Source organism: Bactrocera neohumeralis, unplaced genomic scaffold, assembly GCF_024586455.1.
Source record: "Bactrocera neohumeralis isolate Rockhampton unplaced genomic scaffold, APGP_CSIRO_Bneo_wtdbg2-racon-allhic-juicebox.fasta_v2 cluster09, whole genome shotgun sequence".
Classification (NCBI taxonomy): domain Eukaryota; kingdom Metazoa; phylum Arthropoda; class Insecta; order Diptera; family Tephritidae; genus Bactrocera; species Bactrocera neohumeralis.
In genome coordinates this window covers 2,257,196-2,276,223 of record NW_026089622.1, presented here as the reverse complement: position 1 = coordinate 2,276,223, position 19,028 = coordinate 2,257,196, and the positions used below count along the sequence as shown (strand labels likewise).

General features: G+C 36.6%; 3 protein-coding genes across 4 annotated transcripts; 1 reads left to right on the top strand and 2 right to left on the bottom strand.

Annotated features, from left to right (window-relative positions):
- The first annotated feature begins 3,370 nt into the window (after nt 1–3,370).
- LOC126763923 (uncharacterized) lies at nt 3,371–4,765 on the top strand. The gene is made up of 3 exons (XM_050481694.1): nt 3,371–3,821; nt 3,898–4,075; nt 4,133–4,765. Coding segments are annotated over exons 1-3 (786 nt in total). The 5' UTR covers nt 3,371–3,819; the 3' UTR covers nt 4,739–4,765.
- A 303-nt stretch (nt 4,766–5,068) lies between these two features.
- LOC126763906 (putative nuclease HARBI1) lies at nt 5,069–14,032 on the bottom strand. Of its 2 annotated transcripts, XM_050481670.1 has the most exons (6): nt 9,141–14,032; nt 8,883–9,084; nt 6,350–8,821; nt 5,844–6,285; nt 5,632–5,776; nt 5,069–5,565 (listed from the first exon to the last, which is right to left on the bottom strand). In XM_050481670.1, the coding sequence occupies exons 3-6, from the start codon at nt 6,469–6,471 to the stop codon at nt 5,192–5,194; spliced, it is 1,083 nt and encodes a 360-aa protein (XP_050337627.1). In that variant the 5' UTR covers nt 6,472–8,821; nt 8,883–9,084; nt 9,141–14,032; the 3' UTR covers nt 5,069–5,191. The 2 variants fall into 2 exon arrangements, with proteins under 2 accessions (XP_050337627.1, XP_050337626.1); XM_050481669.1 differs by having other exon boundaries at nt 8,883–14,032.
- Nucleotides 14,033–15,531: 1,499 nt separating this feature from the next.
- On the bottom strand, nt 15,532–18,083 carry LOC126763895 (probable tubulin polyglutamylase ttll-15). Its single transcript, XM_050481658.1, has 3 exons — nt 17,967–18,083; nt 16,735–17,915; nt 15,532–16,653 (listed from the first exon to the last, which is right to left on the bottom strand). Exons 1-3 carry the CDS (start codon nt 17,982–17,984, stop codon nt 16,434–16,436), a joined length of 1,419 nt encoding a protein of 472 aa, XP_050337615.1. The 5' UTR covers nt 17,985–18,083; the 3' UTR covers nt 15,532–16,433.
- Nucleotides 18,084–19,028: the final 945 nt, after the last annotated feature.

The window sequence follows — 19,028 nt, the reverse complement described above, 5'->3', positions numbered from 1 at the left end:
AATTAATTACACGTTTTCCAAATTATTTGTGTCTTTCCGTCATTCCGCTGTGATTTAATCAGCTACTTTTCACAGGTTTATTTTTGACATTCCGCCCTTTTTGATACCAGCCGTTCATAGTTCATTATCTTGATAATCATGGAAAGCGAATGAAAGAACAGTGAGTCTTATATCATTTCATCCTTGATTGCAGGACACGACTGGACGATAGAGAAATTTCATTGTCTGTTAATGTCTTGAAGCCAGTCTCTTGAACATTTTAAAGGCGACAGCGACATAGAAAACTGCTGATTTACACAACAATGTCAATGTTGCCTTACTAAAACTGAAGAAAATTTAAATATTTTTGGAAGAAAAAAAAAATTATTTGAACAATGTTGTTCAGAGCGCCCGAGATTTGCAAGAATATGAACAGTCTGCGGAAGCTGCAGTAATCGAAATCGAAGACAATAGTGAATCAAGCGACAAAGGCGATTATCGCTATCGTCCGTAAACTCTCCTCTCCCCAGTAGTGAAGACACTTGCGGCCTTGCTACTCCCGATCTTCACTCACCACCCTAACCTAGCCCGCCACCAGTACGGATTCCGAAAAGTGCACACCACCACCACAGCACTTAGCGTCACAAACGCTCAGATAGTTCATGTCCACCCTGTGAGAGAACGATCTTCGTCACGTTGGACTTGTCGAAAGCTTTTGACACAGTCAACCACACAACGCTACTGCTGGACATCGAGAAAACGACGCTTCCTCCAGGACTGAAGAGGTGGACCATGAACTACCTGAGCGGTCGACAAACATCCGTGCTATTTCTAGGTGAAACATCTAAACTGAGAAGAATTAAATAGGGGGTTCCGCAGGGTGGTGTCTACATCTCGAAACTACCACAGCCACCAGAGGGAGTTTCCATAACCTCGTACGCTGATGATTGCACGATATTGACGTCGGGCAATGGAATCGATGGCATATGTTCAAAGGTAAACGGCTACCTCTCCGACCTTTCTCGGTTCCTCACTGCACGGAACCTAACACTTTCCCCCACCAAATCCACAGCGACCATATTTACGAACTGGACGAAGGAGTATAGACTTGAGCTTAATATTGCAGTCAACAGACGTCGACGACAACATGGATAACCCTTACCATCCTAACGGGGATTGATAATCCGTTACAACAACAACAATGGCTCACTACATTTCTAGAGAATGCTCAAGGCTGCCATAAGTATATCAAGCTACAGCTGGATGGGAAAAATATAAAAATATTAACTGACACCGGGGCAGCAAAAAATTACATTAATCCTACAAAGGAGCCCCAAGAAGTAATTCCCGTCGAAAGCCCTTTCACCGTAAACTCGATACACAGTTCGAGCAAAGTAACTAGTAAGTGCCTTATGAAAATTCGTGGCCAAATCTCCTCAATCTTCGTGCTAGACATACTTAACTTATTTGATGCAATTATAGAAATCGAATGCTTAACACAAGCAGAAATAACATTGAACTTACGTAACAACACTATTAATTACAATGACAAATTCGAGCAATTACAGTATCATTACTGTGACAGTGTAAACTTCACAGATGTGGATGACATCCATCACAAAGGAATTCAAAAGCATGGTACAACGAAATCAAACAGTTACTTAAAGTTGGTATCATTTTAGACCATCAAAGTCCCCATACAACAGCCCTGTATGGGTTGTTGACAAAAAAGGCCTTGACAGCAATGGAAACCGAAATAAACAGTTGATAATCGACTTTAGGAAACTAAATGAATGAACTATAGCCGGCCCATATCCAATGGTACTAGCAAACTTAGGAAAGGCAAAATTTTTTACGACTACGGGTATCACCAAATTTATCTAAAGGAACAAGACCGCGAGAAAACGCAATTCGCAGTGAACAGCGAGAAATACGAGTATGCCTTTTGGCTTGAAAAACGCGGGAAGCAAGTTTTAAAGAGCCAACGATGACATCCTGAAATATGTATGTTATGTTTATGTATTGACGTAATAATCTTTTCTAAAAACTACACTGACCATGTGCAACATATTGATAGTTTTAAAATGCTTGGCCGATGCAAACATGAGAGTAGCACATGATAAAACTAAGTTCTTTAAAGAAAGCATCGAATTCTTGGGCTTTTTAGTGACCAAAAACTGCGTTTAAACTGACCCCTAAATGACCAGGGCGATACAAGAATAAACTTAGCCAAAAAATTTGTTCAGCCTGCGGTCGTTTTTAGGTTTAGCTATTTACTATAAGGTGTTTATTAAGGACTTCGCAACAATAGCAAGACCCTTAACCAACATTCTCAAAGGAGAAAAATATGCAGTGAGCAAGCATATTTCCAAAAAGTTCTCGATTGAGTTTGACGAAACTCAACGTAATGCTTTCAAAAGAATGAGGAATATTCAAAGGCAGCCCTTTGATTTAACTACTGACGCAGATGGTATTGGTGAAGTTCTGTCCCAAGGGGGCATACCCATTTCCATGGTTTCACGCACCCTAAAGAAAAGAGAGACACACTACGCCACGAATGATTGTTAGCTATTGTTACCTCAATGAAGCAAGAAAAAAAAATTTTTTCACTGATTACCAGCTCCTTAATTGCCGTATCACATAGAAACACGAATGCAAAAATCAAACCATGGAAGTCATTCATTGATAAACACAACGCAAGTGTTCTAAAAACCACTATTAACACAGGCGTAGTAAACGCAAAATTATTACGATAGGCACCCCGAAAAACAAATGCTTGAGGAGACATTAATTCCATCATACGCTGTAGAAATACTGCACATTGATATCCTTTTAACTGACAAAAAAATTTTTCTTACTTGCATTGACAAATCTCAAAATTCGCCAAAGTACAACCACTGGCATCTCGCACAATAACGGATGTAAAACCGCCCATTATTCAGCTGTTGAATTTATTCCCACAGACCAAGACAATTTACTGCGTTTAACGAAGCTACTTTTAGTTCAGCTACAAAACTATTAGGGCCCTGATAAAAAAGGGTACGACGTCGACATTATGAACACACCACCCCTACACAGTTGCTCAAATGGCCAAGTGGAACGCTTTCACAGCGCACTCGCAGACGTAACCAGAACGTTTTGCCTATAAAAAATTTCTGACGATACAGTCGAGTTGATACTATTCGGTCACAGACCAAACACCCATCAACATAATGCAAGCAGCGTCCAGCGAGCATAGGCAAGCCATCAAAAATAAAATTGCGAAAGCCCAGCACGATAACATTAAAAGATCCAACCCGAATAGTCAAAACAGGGTATTTGAGGTAGGCGAAACAGTTTTTGTAAAGAATATAGATTAAGAAATAAGTTAACTAGCCTCTGCACAGAAGAAACAATTCAAGCAGGCCTGGGAACGTCTGTTTTCATTAGAGAGAGGGTGGTCCATAAGGACAACCTTAAATAGTGGTTGCTTTCAAGTAAAAATTTGAGATTGAAAATAGTACTTTAATAGTTTAAGCGCACAACGATTTTCATTCCTCGTTTCTTTTATTTAATTCTATTAGTATTAGGGGTAGTACATGGTCGGATTATTGACTACTCCCACTCCAGCTATATCTCGGTAATTGACGGAAAGGTATTGGTATGGAAATAAGCAGATTATTAAAGGCCCCTATTATGAGTTGCATTCGATCTTCGCTATTCGCTGGCTATCGAAAATCGAATGTCAAATTCGTATTATGAGCTATGCAACTCTGTCGAAATTTTCGTTGAGCATCGAAATGGCTGTCGAACAGAATTTACCTATCGACAGCGTAGCGTAGTGAATGGAAATTTGTGAAAATGTAGGTTTTTTGCGTTTATTTATTGCTTTATGGTAACAAATAATTAATTTATACTATTTTTGTTAATTTTATGCAGGTCGAAAGTCGTGAGCACTAAACAGCAGTTGGAAAAACTGGTAGCTTTAATGGAAGAAAATCCACAATTTGCAAGAGGGATTTGCACCAAAGTTCAGGCGGCAACAAAATGGGAGGGATTTGCTTTGGAGCTGAACTGTTTGGGTCCACCAACTAGACCAGCGGCAAAGTGGATGAAGGTACATAAAGTTGTTCTGTGTTTTTTGTGGAAATACATTTTTATTTGGACATTGTAGGTATGGGCTGATATGAAGTCAAAGACAAAGAAAAAACTGTCGCAAAACAAAGCGGAGTACAGAGCAACAGGCGGAGGTACTAACAGGCTGCAGGGATTTTCTAATACTGAAGAGAGTATTATTGGCTTACTTGAGTTTGATGCCTGCATAAACCCGCCGGGAGCCGAATTTGGTCTGGATATAAGTGGCGATGTTGAACCACAACTTCCAGCTCCAACAAATCCCACCCCACATCCTCAGGCTGAAGAAAGTGAAGTGGAGTTTCATTCTGAGGCTTACGAGCCTCCAGCACGCAAAACGCGGCCAATTAAAAAATGCAACAAGGCAGAGAGGCTGAGGTTACTGGACTCCCAGACAAATGCCCAGAAACAGTACTACAAAGAAATGGTCTCCACTTTAGGGGTCATACGAAAATGTGCTGAAGAAAAAGTGGAATACCTAAAGAAACAGTATGAACTGGATAAAAACGCAACAGAGGTAATGCTACAGCTGAAAAAGGAAAAATTGCGGGTTTACAAAGAAGAAGTTTTAAAAATCCAGCAAGATCGCAAATCAAAACTGCAGTTAAAACTTGCAATTTTAGAGCTAAAAAAAATCTTTAAATAATTCTTAACTTTTATATTTAGATCTAAGTTTAAGTGCCTTAAAGAGACTGAATTAATGTTTTTTGTTTTTATATTGATGTTTCAAAACTGTATATACTTCTAAGTATAATAGGTAAATGAATTATGTGATATTTTTCGGTTTTTATTAGTATCTTAAGACTGTATATACTTCTAAGTAGAATAGGTAAATGAATTATGTGATATTTTTCGGTTTTTATTAGTATCTTAAGACTGTATATACTTCTAAGTAGAATAGGTAAATGAATTATGTGATATTTTTCGGTTTTTATTAGTATCTTAAGACTGTATATACTTCTAAGTAAAATAGGTAAATGAATTATGTGATATTTTTTGTCAAAGAGTATTTTTTATTACGTAGATAAACATGAACAATGAATTCCATAATAAATATTTTGAATAAATAAGCCTTCTAATTAATTTTTTTTAATTATATCTAAAACGTTCTTGATATACGATTTCTAATTGCTGCTGCTTCCGAGTCGTTATCAGATTCAACTTCAATGACTCCACCATGACTGTCGTTTGCCTCATTAGGAAATTCTTCAGGAGAAATTTCGACTTTATAAAATATGCAAATGTTGTGTAAAGCTGCACAAACATTAATAATTTGTGTCGCCTTTTTTGGAGAATAGTGGAGAGCTCTTGCTTGTAACAAACATCTGAATCTATTTTTCAACACTTCAATAGTGCGCTCTACTATATTTCTTGCTCTCGAATGTTGTGTATTGTATCTGCTTTCTGGAGATCCTTCTTCAGAATTTCTAAAAGGTGTCATCAAATATGTTTTTAGAGCGTATCCAGCGTCTCCTATACAGAAAAAAAATTATTCTAAAAAATATAACATTTTGCTTTTTTAGACAAACATATATGTACCAAGTAGCCAAGTATTGCGAAGACCATTTTCGACTTGCTGTTCTAGATATGCTTTCAATGCTGACATGTTGAAAATCATCGAATCATGCGTTGCCCCCGGATTCTTTGCATTTATATACCGTATGATCATTGTATGATCACAAACCTGTAATTAATATAAAAGCCAAAAATGCTCAACAACAAATTTACGATAAACTTGTTTGCATACTTACAATCATAGCATTAATGCTAAAGAATCCTTTTCTGTTGTAATATAAATGCTGCAACTCCTTTTTGGGAGCCACAATTTTGATGTGTGTACCATCAACACAACCGATTACCCCAGGAAATCTGGTATTGCTATAAAAATGAGATTTTGCTTGTTGCATTTCAGCCTCGGTATAATTGAATTTTATCCATCTTTGGCAAATGAAATTCTCCAGGGCATCGAGTACCTCAGATAGTACCACAGACACCGTGGGCTGTGCAAGTCCAAGCATGTTTTCATTCCCTATACTAAGTTGATACGATCCCTGAGCACAAAATCGTAAAGTTGTTGCCAATTTTAGTATATTGGGAATAGATTTCGCTCGTGTGCATCGCTGCAGCATCTCCTCTGTAGCGGACAGCAAATCAACAAACGCCTCTTTCGACAAACGGAAGTTTTCTATAAATCTACAAATAAAATTTCCTAAATGTTGAACATGTAGAAACTGCTAACAAATAGCATTGTACTTACGTAGCGGAATCTAATTCCAAAGGGTTGGAAGCGTCCCTTAGCTTCTTTCTATTTCTAGCCAATTCCAGTAAGCTTTCATCCTCCTCTGAAGAATCGCCAAACCACAACTCAGTCGTAGTCATATTTTATTTTAACTTTTATTTATATTTTCTTTATTTATAAAATATTAGTTAGTTTTACTTCCACACTTCGTAAACAAAACGCTTTTAGTTTTTACACCATCTGACAGATGTATACTATCGTGAACATTCAAAATGATTGCAATTCACAATAACGCCAATCTTCATCGAATGAGCGTCGTAATACCAAATGCAAATTCGTTCGACCAGCATTTTCGATCGTTGTCGAAGATCGAATGCAACTCATAATAGGGGCCAAAGACACTCAACCAATTTAACAGACCTTGTTAACATAACAGTGGAAACGGTAAAATTAACCTCAGTCACACATGCAAAAACTGCTAGACATGGAAACAGAACATACATACATATTAGAAATTATTGTCTGTACTAAAGCTTAGTACGCAGCTCTCAAGAAACGTAAAAACTTCTTATAAAAACGCTTAAGAAACGGTCAAGAAACTTTCCTGCGATAAATTTACTTGTGCTAGTACGCAGCTCTTAAGAAATCTAGTACTAATTTGAAATGCTTTTTTTCAGTAAAATGTGAATATGGCAAACCTGGTTTTGCGAAGAAACATCAAATCAACAATTGTTTCTTGAAGGAAATTCGAAGTAATCGTCAAATTCATCCTAAATTAGTTGAAATCATTATTATGAAGTATATTCCATTTTGAAATGTTGTATAAAACCTACCAATCATCAACAACATTTCTTAAATCTCAATGAAAATATTTAAGTTACCATACACATACACACATACATATTACGCACAAAGCTTGTTTTCTTTGTTTATTTTCTCTTGTTCTTCTAATGTAGATCATTCACAATGCGTAACCAGCTGTCAAAGTTACTTGAGAAATAATGTATTTTTTTTTCTTGAGCAATTACTTGAGAGCTGCGTACCAGGGTATAGAGGAGTAGGGAAAGTCCCATTCACAATAGAAAAAAGAGCCATTCACAGTCCTTAACCTACCCCTCAAGTGTACGTTCAAAATAAAACATCATGGCCACCTCTGGTGAATAAGGGTGGCGAGAGGTCAAAACGGGTTGCAGAAAGCGAAAATGCTATAATATAAAATTTTAAATTTATAGTACTATATTTGTACATGTATAAATACTATTTTCAATTTTTGTTATAGAATGAAGTTTAATGCTGTTATCAAAAGATTTAATTATGTCTTGATATAAATAAATATGCTACATATATATTTTTAAGCGTTGTAGTTAATTTATTCATGGACAAATTGAAAATTATTTTTGATAATGAGTGTACCAAAAGAGATAACTATTGTAGAAAAATTTGGTATTACATATCATAATAATTCGTCTGAACAGTAAAACACAATTTTTTACTGTAAGATAAATCAAGAGATAATTATAATAGCCATGTTTTCTGAATTTTAAGTATAAATTTTTGTAATCACTACATACACGTTTTATATGTCAGATCAGGAACCTACTCGTTCCCAAATGGAGTGTTTGATTATCCTAACAGATTTACCACTTTATTTTTTAGTTCTAAGCTAAGTTTTTAAATAAAAAGGATTCTTAAAGAAAATTATTTTTTGAATTTGCAATATCTATATAGTAGTAAAAAGTAGTTTAAATTAGCTTACGCAACACTATTTTGCCATGCTCAGTAGCAATACTGGCATAGTATTTAAAAAAATAAATGATTTTTCGAAATATAATCCAGTTTGAAATTATTCAAATCGATAATAACTTGTTTGGCCCAATTAAAAACACAACTCAAATTCCTTAATTTTTAATAGCGGTTCATTATTAGCCAAATTACATTTATTTGTTTTTTTAAGTTTAAATATCAACTTCCACACCATTCATAATCGACCATAATTCACTAGATGTAAAGACGAATTGTAATTCGCGTAGATGCAAATGTTTCTTTTTCAAATCGCTGCTTGGTCACCAACACTGCCAACTTTCATTTGATGAGTGTTGTTTATTATTTGCGTAGTTCTTCCCGATGTTCTATCGGTTTTGGTTGAGCTGGTTCCCCCCACTCTCCCAATTCGGCATCATAATATTGCGCAGCACGATATGGTCACAATTCCCATGGTACTTGCTCTTCCATGGAGGTCAATTGTATACCAAAATTCTTCAACCACGGTATGTCGGAGGGAACGACATCGGTAATACATTCGCGATCGATACGTTCCGTATGTAGCTCACCAATAGGTTGTCCAGGACAGATACGCTCAGTGAACTTGGCTTTCAATAAGAAGGTAGGATCGCAACGCATGTCTTAACGACGGTATCCCACCATTTTTCATTTTTGCGCATAACACGATGAAACCAGTCAATTAATTCGCTCAACTGGTAACGCATTGGTCTGCAAGGTGGGTGTTTAGCATATTAGAAAGTATGTAAATTCAATTTTGCTCAAAACCTACACAACAACTTGATAAAGCTGACCAGCAGTATCGGTATCCTAAGCGCAATTGACAATAGCTCGTACAACATCCGAATGTGCTCACCGGAGTATTTGCTCTTCAAAAAGTTACTTCCACCCTCAAACACAAAGCTCATTGGTTTGGGACCAGCGTTTAAAGCAGACAAATAATCAAACGTTCTACACCAGCTTCTTTGCTGATTCTATAAAAAAAAAATACATGGTAAATCTTTTGAAATAAAGTTTAATTTTAGCTTACCTAGCAATGCGACATGCACCTTCCACAAGCACGACATTGAATTTAAAATTTTGTCTCGAATTCACGACCAACTAAGTTCATAAATACATTTGAGTACTTTACAGCATCGCGTATCGCTTTTACATCTCTTAAATCATAAAATTGGAACAGCACCTGACCCATTACGCAGCAGTATTAACGAGGCCATGTTTAGTTATTCCGTACTTTTATTGCAATAAAATCCCAACCCGATCTGTTATTTATCGTCTCAAGGGAAATTTGCACACTTCTTCCAGATTCAAATAACTAAATAAGCCATCGTAAAGCATTTAACCATGAAATAAACTCAAACAAATTGCCTTGCAAAAATGTAAATATGGCTGTGAATGAGTATAATCATAGCTCATATTGTTCTCATCCTTAGGAATATATATTAAAATAAAACGATTTTCTTTTGAAAATATATTAAACTTTTATATATAACCAATATTTTTGGGACAACTTATCCATAAATTTTAAGAAAACAACACAATGCAACCATTTTCCGGTTAAAAGTCGGCCATCTTGGATTCCAATAGAAACTCAACCCCGGACTACACTTGACGTTTCTACAGTGGCACCTCTCAGCTGTGCCTTTGTTTACATAACATCAGCTGATAGTGACCTTACTCCTCCTCTACCGTGCTGCGTACCAACCTTAAAAGTGCACCACAGAATGGCAGGAAGTTTAGACTTCTTCGGCTCAACACTCAAGGTAATAGCAGGCACGCTTGATGCCTCTGATTTTAAAAATTAAGGTGGTCCGAAACAAATTTAATTGATGCAAACAATAATAAGGTATTTTCTAATAAACAAACACCGACAGAAATTAAAAAACTTACGGACACGGTAAACGAAATAATTAAAGCTAAAAAATTAATTTGTTGACGCACTGCATTTGTATGAAACACTATTAGCAAGAAATATAATATTAATAAATCAAATATTGAACTTGATACTCACAATTACACTAGCTAAGGCGGATATAATAGATCCCACTATTTTTGACCATAATGATTTGAAATCATGATGATACCATACTGAATGCAACGATGTCGTACTAGCGGTAAATGAATGCTTAACGACAACCTATACCGCCATCTGTAAATTGGCAGCGCAAGACACCTGCGTATGAGCATTGCGCGCCGGGGACACAGCCCTATGCCGCACTCAGCCAAACCACCTAAAGCATATAACACAAGTCGATGACGGCATTATTATTATCAACGAGAGCACTGCGAATGTTAGGTCCGGAGATTACTACAAACGGGACACATGTCGTATCCTTCCTCTCTTCAGCCACAATCAACGGTACAAGATATGTAAATCTACGCGAGTGTTAATCATATTGCCAGGGGAAGTGGCGACATCATCAGCCACGATCCAGTGCTAAGCAAGTCAGGAGCTTGGGGGAGTAGTTAACACATAAAAATTGCATTTTTCGTTTATGTCATAAGAATACACTTTTCGTTTATGAATGGAAGAACGATGCAATTCACTTTGTTTACATTGCAACATTCTGCTGTCGCATAAGTGCGTTGCCCAGCCACTGCGGCCAGCAGCGGTACCTGGCTCTTACCTATGTCGCAAGCGATTGTGTTGGCGTATGTTGATTCGGATTGCCGGATATAGCAGCAGACGCCCAAGTTTTTGGTTAAATAACAGTTCAATAATATTTCGCAGTTCAGTTTGCAGGTTTTATAAGAAAGAAATCTATATTTTAAAATTTACTTTTTACACTCGTCTGAGCATCATTTATGTGCTAACACTTATGAGGAAATGGAGCGCTGCGCTGATAATAAGCAAATATGAGCAAATCGCTAAAATTTCTCTTTTTCGCTACAATTCCTCTTTCCTTATTTAGCAATCTAACAGCCCTGACAGACGAGCAAAATTAATGCGCCTTAAGCAACGCTAATGTGTTTTGAAATTTTATGGTGACAGATGGCAGACTTGTGCATTTAGACAGCTGATGGTGAAATTTGTTTATTTATTAAAAAAAAAAGTGAAATAAAAATGAATAAGATACATTATTAATAGAAACTGTGCGTTGTTTCTTTTCTGCCATCTAAAAATATTAAAATTTGTTTTTGTTACTTGCACATAATTTAATTAGCAATATAAAACTTCTTACCTCTGATGCAGCAGACTTCAAGCGACATCGGTCAAAAATTAGCAAAAATCGGCCATTTTTGAGCAGTGTTGCCTACTCAAATTTGGTAAAATCAGTTATAATATATAAAACTGCTTACCTCTGATGCTGTAAACGCAAAGGAGGTAGCAGACTTCAAGCGACATCCGTCAAAAATTAGCAAAAATCGGCCATTTTTGAGCAGTGTTGCCTACTCAAATTTGGTAAATTCAGCTAAATGCACGAAATTCTTGTACATTACAAACTTGCATTAACATGGGTCAAATGAGCAAATAAATGTAAATTAAACCCGCTAATGCATATTAGCGCTGTCGTCTGTCCGGGCTATTAGTTCTAATTAAAACAAGAGTATATAAATTATATTTGATAATATAATATCTTCTTATGTAAATATAATAAGCTTCAGTCACCGCGGGTATTGGCTCTATTAGGGTAATATTTTAGAGCGCGGCAAAAGGCTGCCAACTTTTAAACGAGTACTTTACATAATCAATTACAGCTTTAAAAATGTTACAGAATTTTGTATAGTTCAAAAAGAAAAAACTCTGAGATAGAGAGTTCACTGGAGCATGGAGAGGTGATGCTTTGCGTGTTCTTGGACTTCGAAGGTGCCTTTGATAACACGTCTCATAAAAGTGTAGCCAAGGCACTGGAGAAAAGGAATGTGGCAGCACCGGTGCGTAGATGGATTGACGCCGTACTGCGCACCAGAGTTGCTGAGACCACAGTAGGTGATAGGAGGATTCGTCTTGGCACAACAAGAGGCTGCCCACAGGGAGGGGTGTTATCACCCCTGCTATGGAGTCTGGTCGTAGACGACCTGTTAGTACTGCTAACGAACAATGGGATCCGCTGCCAAGGGTATGCGGACGACATTGTAATTATAGCAAAAGGTAAATACGAAGACACTCTCTGTGACCTAATACAACGAGGTCTAAACCTGACGAAGAGGTGGTCCACGGAGGTTGAATTAAATATCAATTCCTCCCAGATGACCGTAGACCCATTTACGAGACGCAGGTTACTACCCGGTCTCAGAAATCTCACACTTGGGGGCAGAGAGATAGGGATGACCAGCAGTGTCAAATACCTAGGTTTGATGCTACTCTGCGGTGGAAGCAGCATATAACTTGGTCAAAGCAACAAAAGCTTTAATGGTGTGCAATCGGCTGGCGGGAAAGTCCTGGGACTGTAAGCCAAGGATCGTTAGGTGGTTGTACACCATGATAGTGCGACCAATAATCACATACGGGGCGGTGGCCTGGGCCTCAATAGCGTCGCAGACTTCGGTAAAGACCAACTATCGAAGCTGCAGCGGCTAGCCTGTGTCTGCATGAGGGGCGCAATGCGCACTTGTCCAACGCCAACACTGGAGGTTCTGCTGGAACTTACTCCGCTTCATTTGGTTATTGGTCACGTAGCCAAGCACACAATTCTGCAAATAACGGCAGAGGGGTGGGGCAAAGGCAGGGTAATCTCGTCCCAGAGGATGGAAAAGATAAGTGGCGATGTACCATCAGTCCTCCTTCCGAGGGACAGCACTACCAAAACAGTTAACTTCAAGAAGTTTAAGGTCACCCTCGGCAGCAAAGAGGAGTGGAATGACTCCAATCTCGAGCTGATGTTGAGGAATAGCACGCTGAGGTGGTACACTGATGGCTCGAAAATGTCGGAGGCAATCGATGCAGGGATCGCGGGCCCACGCACTAAGCTCTCCATACCCATGGGCGAGTTCCCCAGTATTTTCCAGGCAGAAGTTTTTGCCATAAGTCGGTGTATAGAAATAAACCTCCATCGCAACTATCGCAAAGAGAGAACAGCCATTCTTAGCGATAGTCAAGCGGCGCTAAAAGCGATCTCCTCTTACGAAATCAAACCGCTATTAGTGCAGGAGGGCAGGGAAAGGCTGAACAGCCTTGCAGAACGTAACCAGGTACACCTAATTTGGGTGCCTGGTCACAGAGGTATAGCCGGTAATGAACTGGCGGACGAGCTAGCCCGCTACGCAGCTTCCACCAAGATGGTGGGACTCGAACCCTTTATTGAGGTAGGTCCACATACCATAAAGGAGCTACTCCGCGAGGAAGAAGGAGTGGGCAGGGAAGAGCATTAGCAGCAAACACGGAGGATACAACTTGAGTAGGTTCAAGGTTGTAATAAACCTCCCCAGGAACAAACTCAGGCCACTGGTCGCATGGTATACCGGCCACTGCAAGTTGAATAGGCATCTGTTAAACATGGGCCTATCCTCTTGCGTTAACTGCCGGTTCTGCGACTTGGAGCCTGAAACCCCGGAGCATCTGCTGATCGACTGCACAGAACTCTGTAGACGCAGGACAAAGGCCCTTGGATCAATGTTTCCGGATAGGGATCGCATAGCCTCATTAGCGCCCGGAAGTCTATTGAACTTCATCAATGCGCTGGGGCTAGGTGAGTCTATGTAAGTTAGGAGAGGGCACAATAGACCAAAGGTCACGGTGCATTCCTCATCTTCAATCAATCAAAAGAAAAAAGCGAAAATACAAACAAAGAAAAATCGTTGAAAATCCTACATATTTCGTGTTTAAGATGTGGCAACGCTCGTTTTCCTCATATTTGTAAACAATCTAACCTTTTCAAAAATGAGCGTGCTAAGTGATTTTCAAGTTAATAAATTTAGATAAAATATAACAAAATAAAAGTGAAATGCGAACTCATTTCAATGTTTAGAGTGTATAATTAAATATACAAAGTTAAAAATTTGAAAAAATTTAGTGAAACATTGTGAAATACTTTGTTAAGGGGGTATTCTTGTCTAGAATTTTGAAAAAATCGATTTTTTTTGCATATCTTGAAAGTATAGACTTTCAAAAATATGACCTTGGAAGGATTTTTCAAAATTCGACTTATTTTTGGAGATACAGCCGATTTTGTGACGTGGCGTCCGTGTTCACTAGAATTGTCTCCTAAACTTTAATTCGTTTTTCTCAAAACTGACTTTTTCGGAACGATACCCACGATTTCTCAGGTTCTACTGGACCGATTTACTTGAAATTTTTAGGGTCTCCTTTATAGGCTTGTCTATGGTTGGAACTAGCCCCATCCCCAAATTTTTATTTTTATTATTTTCAAAAAATTCGAAATATTCAGAAAAAGTGATCCAAAAAATTTTTTTTTTTAGGCAGTCGCCATTTTGTGAAAAAAAAATTTTCCCACTTTTCCGCAGTTTCGGCCATTGCGACATTATTTTAGATTATAATCTTTTTTTTTTTGGTTTCAGATAACTAGGAGGGTTGAAATCATGTTAATGGTCACGTGGAAATTTTTAGAGACCCCCCCACTTCGTCAGCTCATAATTTTTGAAATTTTTTACTTTTTTTAGTTTTTATTTTTTTTTCTGTACTCTTCCAAAATTAACAAATAACTAATAAAAAATGGATGGTAAAAGTATTAATTGCCTTTTTTTACCGACACTTTAAAAATTACCTGAAATTCATGCTTCTAGAGGCACAATGCCGATTTCTTTGGCGCCGCGATTTGAAGGTATCGTTGGAAAGAGGAAGTCCTCCTGATTAAAAAATATACAGGGTTATAGGTACCGCAAACGCTTAGTTTACGAGATATTCGACCCTAAAGTTCAAAAATTCGCAAAATTCGAACAATTCAAGAAGCTGTTTCACCACGTTAAACCCACTTTATTCACATTTTTCTCATATTAATTAAATTACACTATAATCTTTTAAATAAATCCATATTTTACACTTTTAGCAGGTTTTTTATTAAAAAAATCTTTATTTTAAAAATTACATTTTACACTCGTTTGAACCTCATTTGTTTACCAAAAATTACGAAGAAATGGAGCGCTGCCATGTGATGACAAGGCAATTCGCTGAAATTCCTCTTTTTCGCAAAAATTCCTCTATTCATGCATATGGATATTTTCTTTTTTAAATTTATTAAGCAAATAAGTAATATTATATACATGCATTAGTAATATCATATATACATATGTATAAGTAATATTATATAATAATGTTACGTAATAAAGTGTAAGGTTACAAACTTAAATTTTGTTTGAACATGAGTGCATAACAACCAAAGAATATAACCACTTTATAACAAAAAGTCAATATATTTTTTTTTATTTTTAACGCAGAAAGGAGTACTACGCGAAAGTACTTCAGTCACCCCGGGTATTCGCTCGGCCAGAGTTATTTTTTTAGAGCGCGGCCGAAGGCCGCCAACGCAGAAAGGAGTACTACGCGAAAGTACTTCAGTCACCCCGGGTATTCGCTCGGCCTCCAACGCAGAAAGGAGTACTTCGCGAAAGTACTTCAGTCACATAAATTACGTATTACACATATACATATGTAGAAAGTATTTTTGTATAGTTAATATAGAAAAAAGAATCACGCGATAAAACAAACAAAGAAAAATTGTTAAAAATCCTACATATTTACTTTTTCAGATGTGGTAAGGCTCGTTTTCCTCATAATTGTAAACAATCTAACCTTTTTAACGATGAGTGTGCTAAGTGATTTTTAAATTAATAAATTTAGGTAAAATATAGCAAAATACCAGTGAAATGTAAACTTATTTTAAAGCTTGGAGTGTGTATTTAAATACACAAAGTAAAAAATGTGAAAAAATTTTGTGAAACATAGAGAAATAGCATGTTTTCTTAGTGCAAATTTTTGAACTTTTAATCGTGAATATTTTAAAAAATATTAGTAATTTTTACATTATTTTTGGATATTCCTCCTCTGGAGAAGCTTCCCTATCCGTACATAACCCATTTATACGGAAATTCGGTTTTTTTTACCCCTCCGCCAAAGTAATCGGAATCGTGCCCTTCTAGACCAGAATACCCTCTTAATAATAAAATTTTTTGATTTTTTAATCAGGAAATTTAAAAAGAAATATACTTGTTAGCAACATTATTATTTTCATATTCCTCCTCTGGCGAAGATCACATATCCGTACATACCGCATTTATACCGAAATTCGCTTTTTTACCCGATCGCCAAAGTAATCGGAATCGTGCCCATAATTTACGTACACATTTACATATGTATGCAAGTATGTATACTATTGCGTACCGGCCAATCATAGCATTCTGCATTTGAACCGGTTCATATTCATCTTTAACTTACCATTGCTTTTGGAAATATTCTCTTCATTTCCATTTTATGTAAATGTTCATAATGTGCCTTTTTTAATATATTAACTTCCGAAGCTTTCAAGCAGGATAAACAGAGATCACATTCAGATTTATTACAGGACTTATGACAGGCATATTTAGCACAATCATTCAGATTTACCGCAATACTTTTATCCGATGTTATTTTTTCATCATCAAAAATCCTAAATAGATAGAAATAAACATTTCAACATACATTCATCTTTAAATGTAAATATTCATACAAACTTTAAGAAAGAAATTACCTTTTATCAATTCGTAGAGGTGATCCAACACCAACTAAATTTAAAACATTGTATAAAACTTGTTGGTATAACAATGCATTAGGTTTGAAATGTGCCGATGAAAGATTAGGAGACATGTTAACCTCCATGAGGTAAACTTGTAAATTATCATCAACAATTAAATCAAATCGTAGGAGTTCGAAATACTTTCCAGTTTTAAAGGGTTGCATTGCTTTTAAAATGTTGTTTTTTTTTGATAATATGGTCTGACGTACAATTTCTTCAACTTGCTCCCAAATTACAGATGGGTCTAAAAATTGATCTCGTACGTATGCATCGAAAGAAGAGCGCATACTTCCTCCAAATCTTTCAAAATATTTGATCAAAGAAGGAACTTCCCACGTTGGTAAATAGTCATTTCCAATGACGTATTTATTAATATTTTCCGCATCGAATGGATAATATTTTTCCGGACAGTAACGGAACAAAATGTCTCCTTCATACATATATACTATTAATGGTTCAATCGAGGTTAGTACTATATAAACTCCTACATCGAATTTGTGTCCATCTACCAAAAAAGGTTTTTGAACATATTCTTGTATGAAACAGTCAGACGCGTTCAAGTTTATAGAATTCAAAGGTCGAATTTTAATGGATCTGTGTTTATTGTTTTTCTCCACAAATATGGAATCGGGATTATCCATTGCAAATTTTAAAAATTCTGCTTGCTGTTCTGGCAAACGAAAAGCTTTAGGCATGAATGGAAATGCAGCAGTGGATAGATCAACCTTGCTTGTAATGAATCCTATACCAGGAAAATGATTAACAATTTGACGTGATAAAATATTTCTTATCCTTGTTCCCATTTTGAGAAAAGGGTATTCATGTGCCCAGAGTAAATTCCAATTTTCATTATTCATAGAGGTTTGTTTATATCCCATTTGTCCTAATATTTCTATTACATGATGAAGATGTTTCTCTGAGGGCTTGAAAGGAGGATATATTGCAAACTTGTAATAATTAATTTCAGATGCTTCCGAGGGCTGTACTTCAACGATTTTTTCAGTTTTCCATAATCTGTTATCCGGAATCCCAAATTCTAATAACACAGCAGTAACAGTAGTTATTAAAAGAAACACCAAGATTATCCGAACTGGAACATCCTTAGACGATTTTGGTTCATTGCCAGATTGCTTGTCCTAAATGAAGTTCTATTTACACCGAGTAATACTATATATTCAAAATAATACCTTGTTATCTAGCTGCATAGTGTAATTAAATTTAAAATGGAAAAACAAAAAAAACTGCAGTGAAAAGAAAACCTTCCTTAAGCTGGAGTAACACGATCAAGAATTTGCAATAGATAAATTGACCAAAATCTCTTTTCTTGCTCTCTCGCTTGTCAGCTGGCAGCATACCCAGATCTTTTTTCTGAGTTGGCAACAAAAAACAATCAGGGTCCCGTCAACCAGCAGTTAGTAAAAAAGGCGGGGGTAAAATTTAGAATAGCATCCCTTGATTTTGGGGATAAAAGGGGTGTCACTGGAAAGGTGACGTGCTCCAGATCACGAAAATATATATATATAGTTGCCGCTGACTTAAAGTTTTAACGATATTTGCATTTAAAGTTGAACAATTAAGAACTTTGACATTAATAATTTGTATATTGTGAATAGCTTTTTCACTTAGTAACACTTCACTATAACGTTTCTGGGTAAATGTTCAGCAGAGCGGCTTTTCCGAAAACGTGCACCAATTTTCACGGGAAACGTCTTAGAATACTCGTTTTTAGTTCTACTTTACGAATATGTTAGGCGCGTGCTTTTAAAAACAATTTTTTCTTTGTTTTAATAGAAAAATATCGTATTTCCCGAAATCAAAAATTCACTTTTGCACTTTACACGTCTTTAGATATAAAAAATATATTTTCTATCAATTATATACACGTAATTATTGATGCTGTTTAGTAATTTAACAAGAGAAATTGGTTTTTATGTTATTTTTATAAAAATATGAAAAATTTCACGATCACTTCACTTCAACAAAAATGGCAAGGTATGTTCGAAATTATGGCATCACTGCTGTAAATTCGAATGGGTTTATGAACTGATCGTTTTCGAATTATCGATACTCTCGATATTCGCGACTGAACGAGAATTGATAAAAATGAGAAATACATAGTAGAAAGAAAGAAGAAGAAGTTGGACACAGAAGAATTATGAACGCCGGGGTGTTGGACCCACCAGGGTTATTTTTTTTCGAGCGCTCGAATTTCAATTTCTTTTTATTTTTCCAATTATTATTATTTTTCT

Coding starts and splice junctions, on each gene's coding strand:
- LOC126763923 (XM_050481694.1), top strand. Junction 4,076..4,132: donor CAGCGGCAAAGTGGATGAAG/GTACATAAAGTT, acceptor TGGACATTGTAG/GTATGGGCTGATATGAAGTC.
- LOC126763895 (XM_050481658.1), bottom strand. Junction 16,654..16,734: donor CCTCTACGAATTGATAAAAG/GTAATTTCTTTC, acceptor CTATCTATTTAG/GATTTTTGATGATGAAAAAA.
- LOC126763906 (XM_050481669.1), bottom strand. CDS start 6,471: ATGACTACGACTGAGTTGTGGTTTGGCGATTCTTCAGAGGAGGATGAA. Junction 6,286..6,349: donor TTGGAATTAGATTCCGCTAC/GTAAGTACAATG, acceptor TTTTATTTGTAG/ATTTATAGAAAACTTCCGTT. Junction 5,777..5,843: donor TTAGCATTAATGCTATGATT/GTAAGTATGCAA, acceptor TATTAATTACAG/GTTTGTGATCATACAATGAT.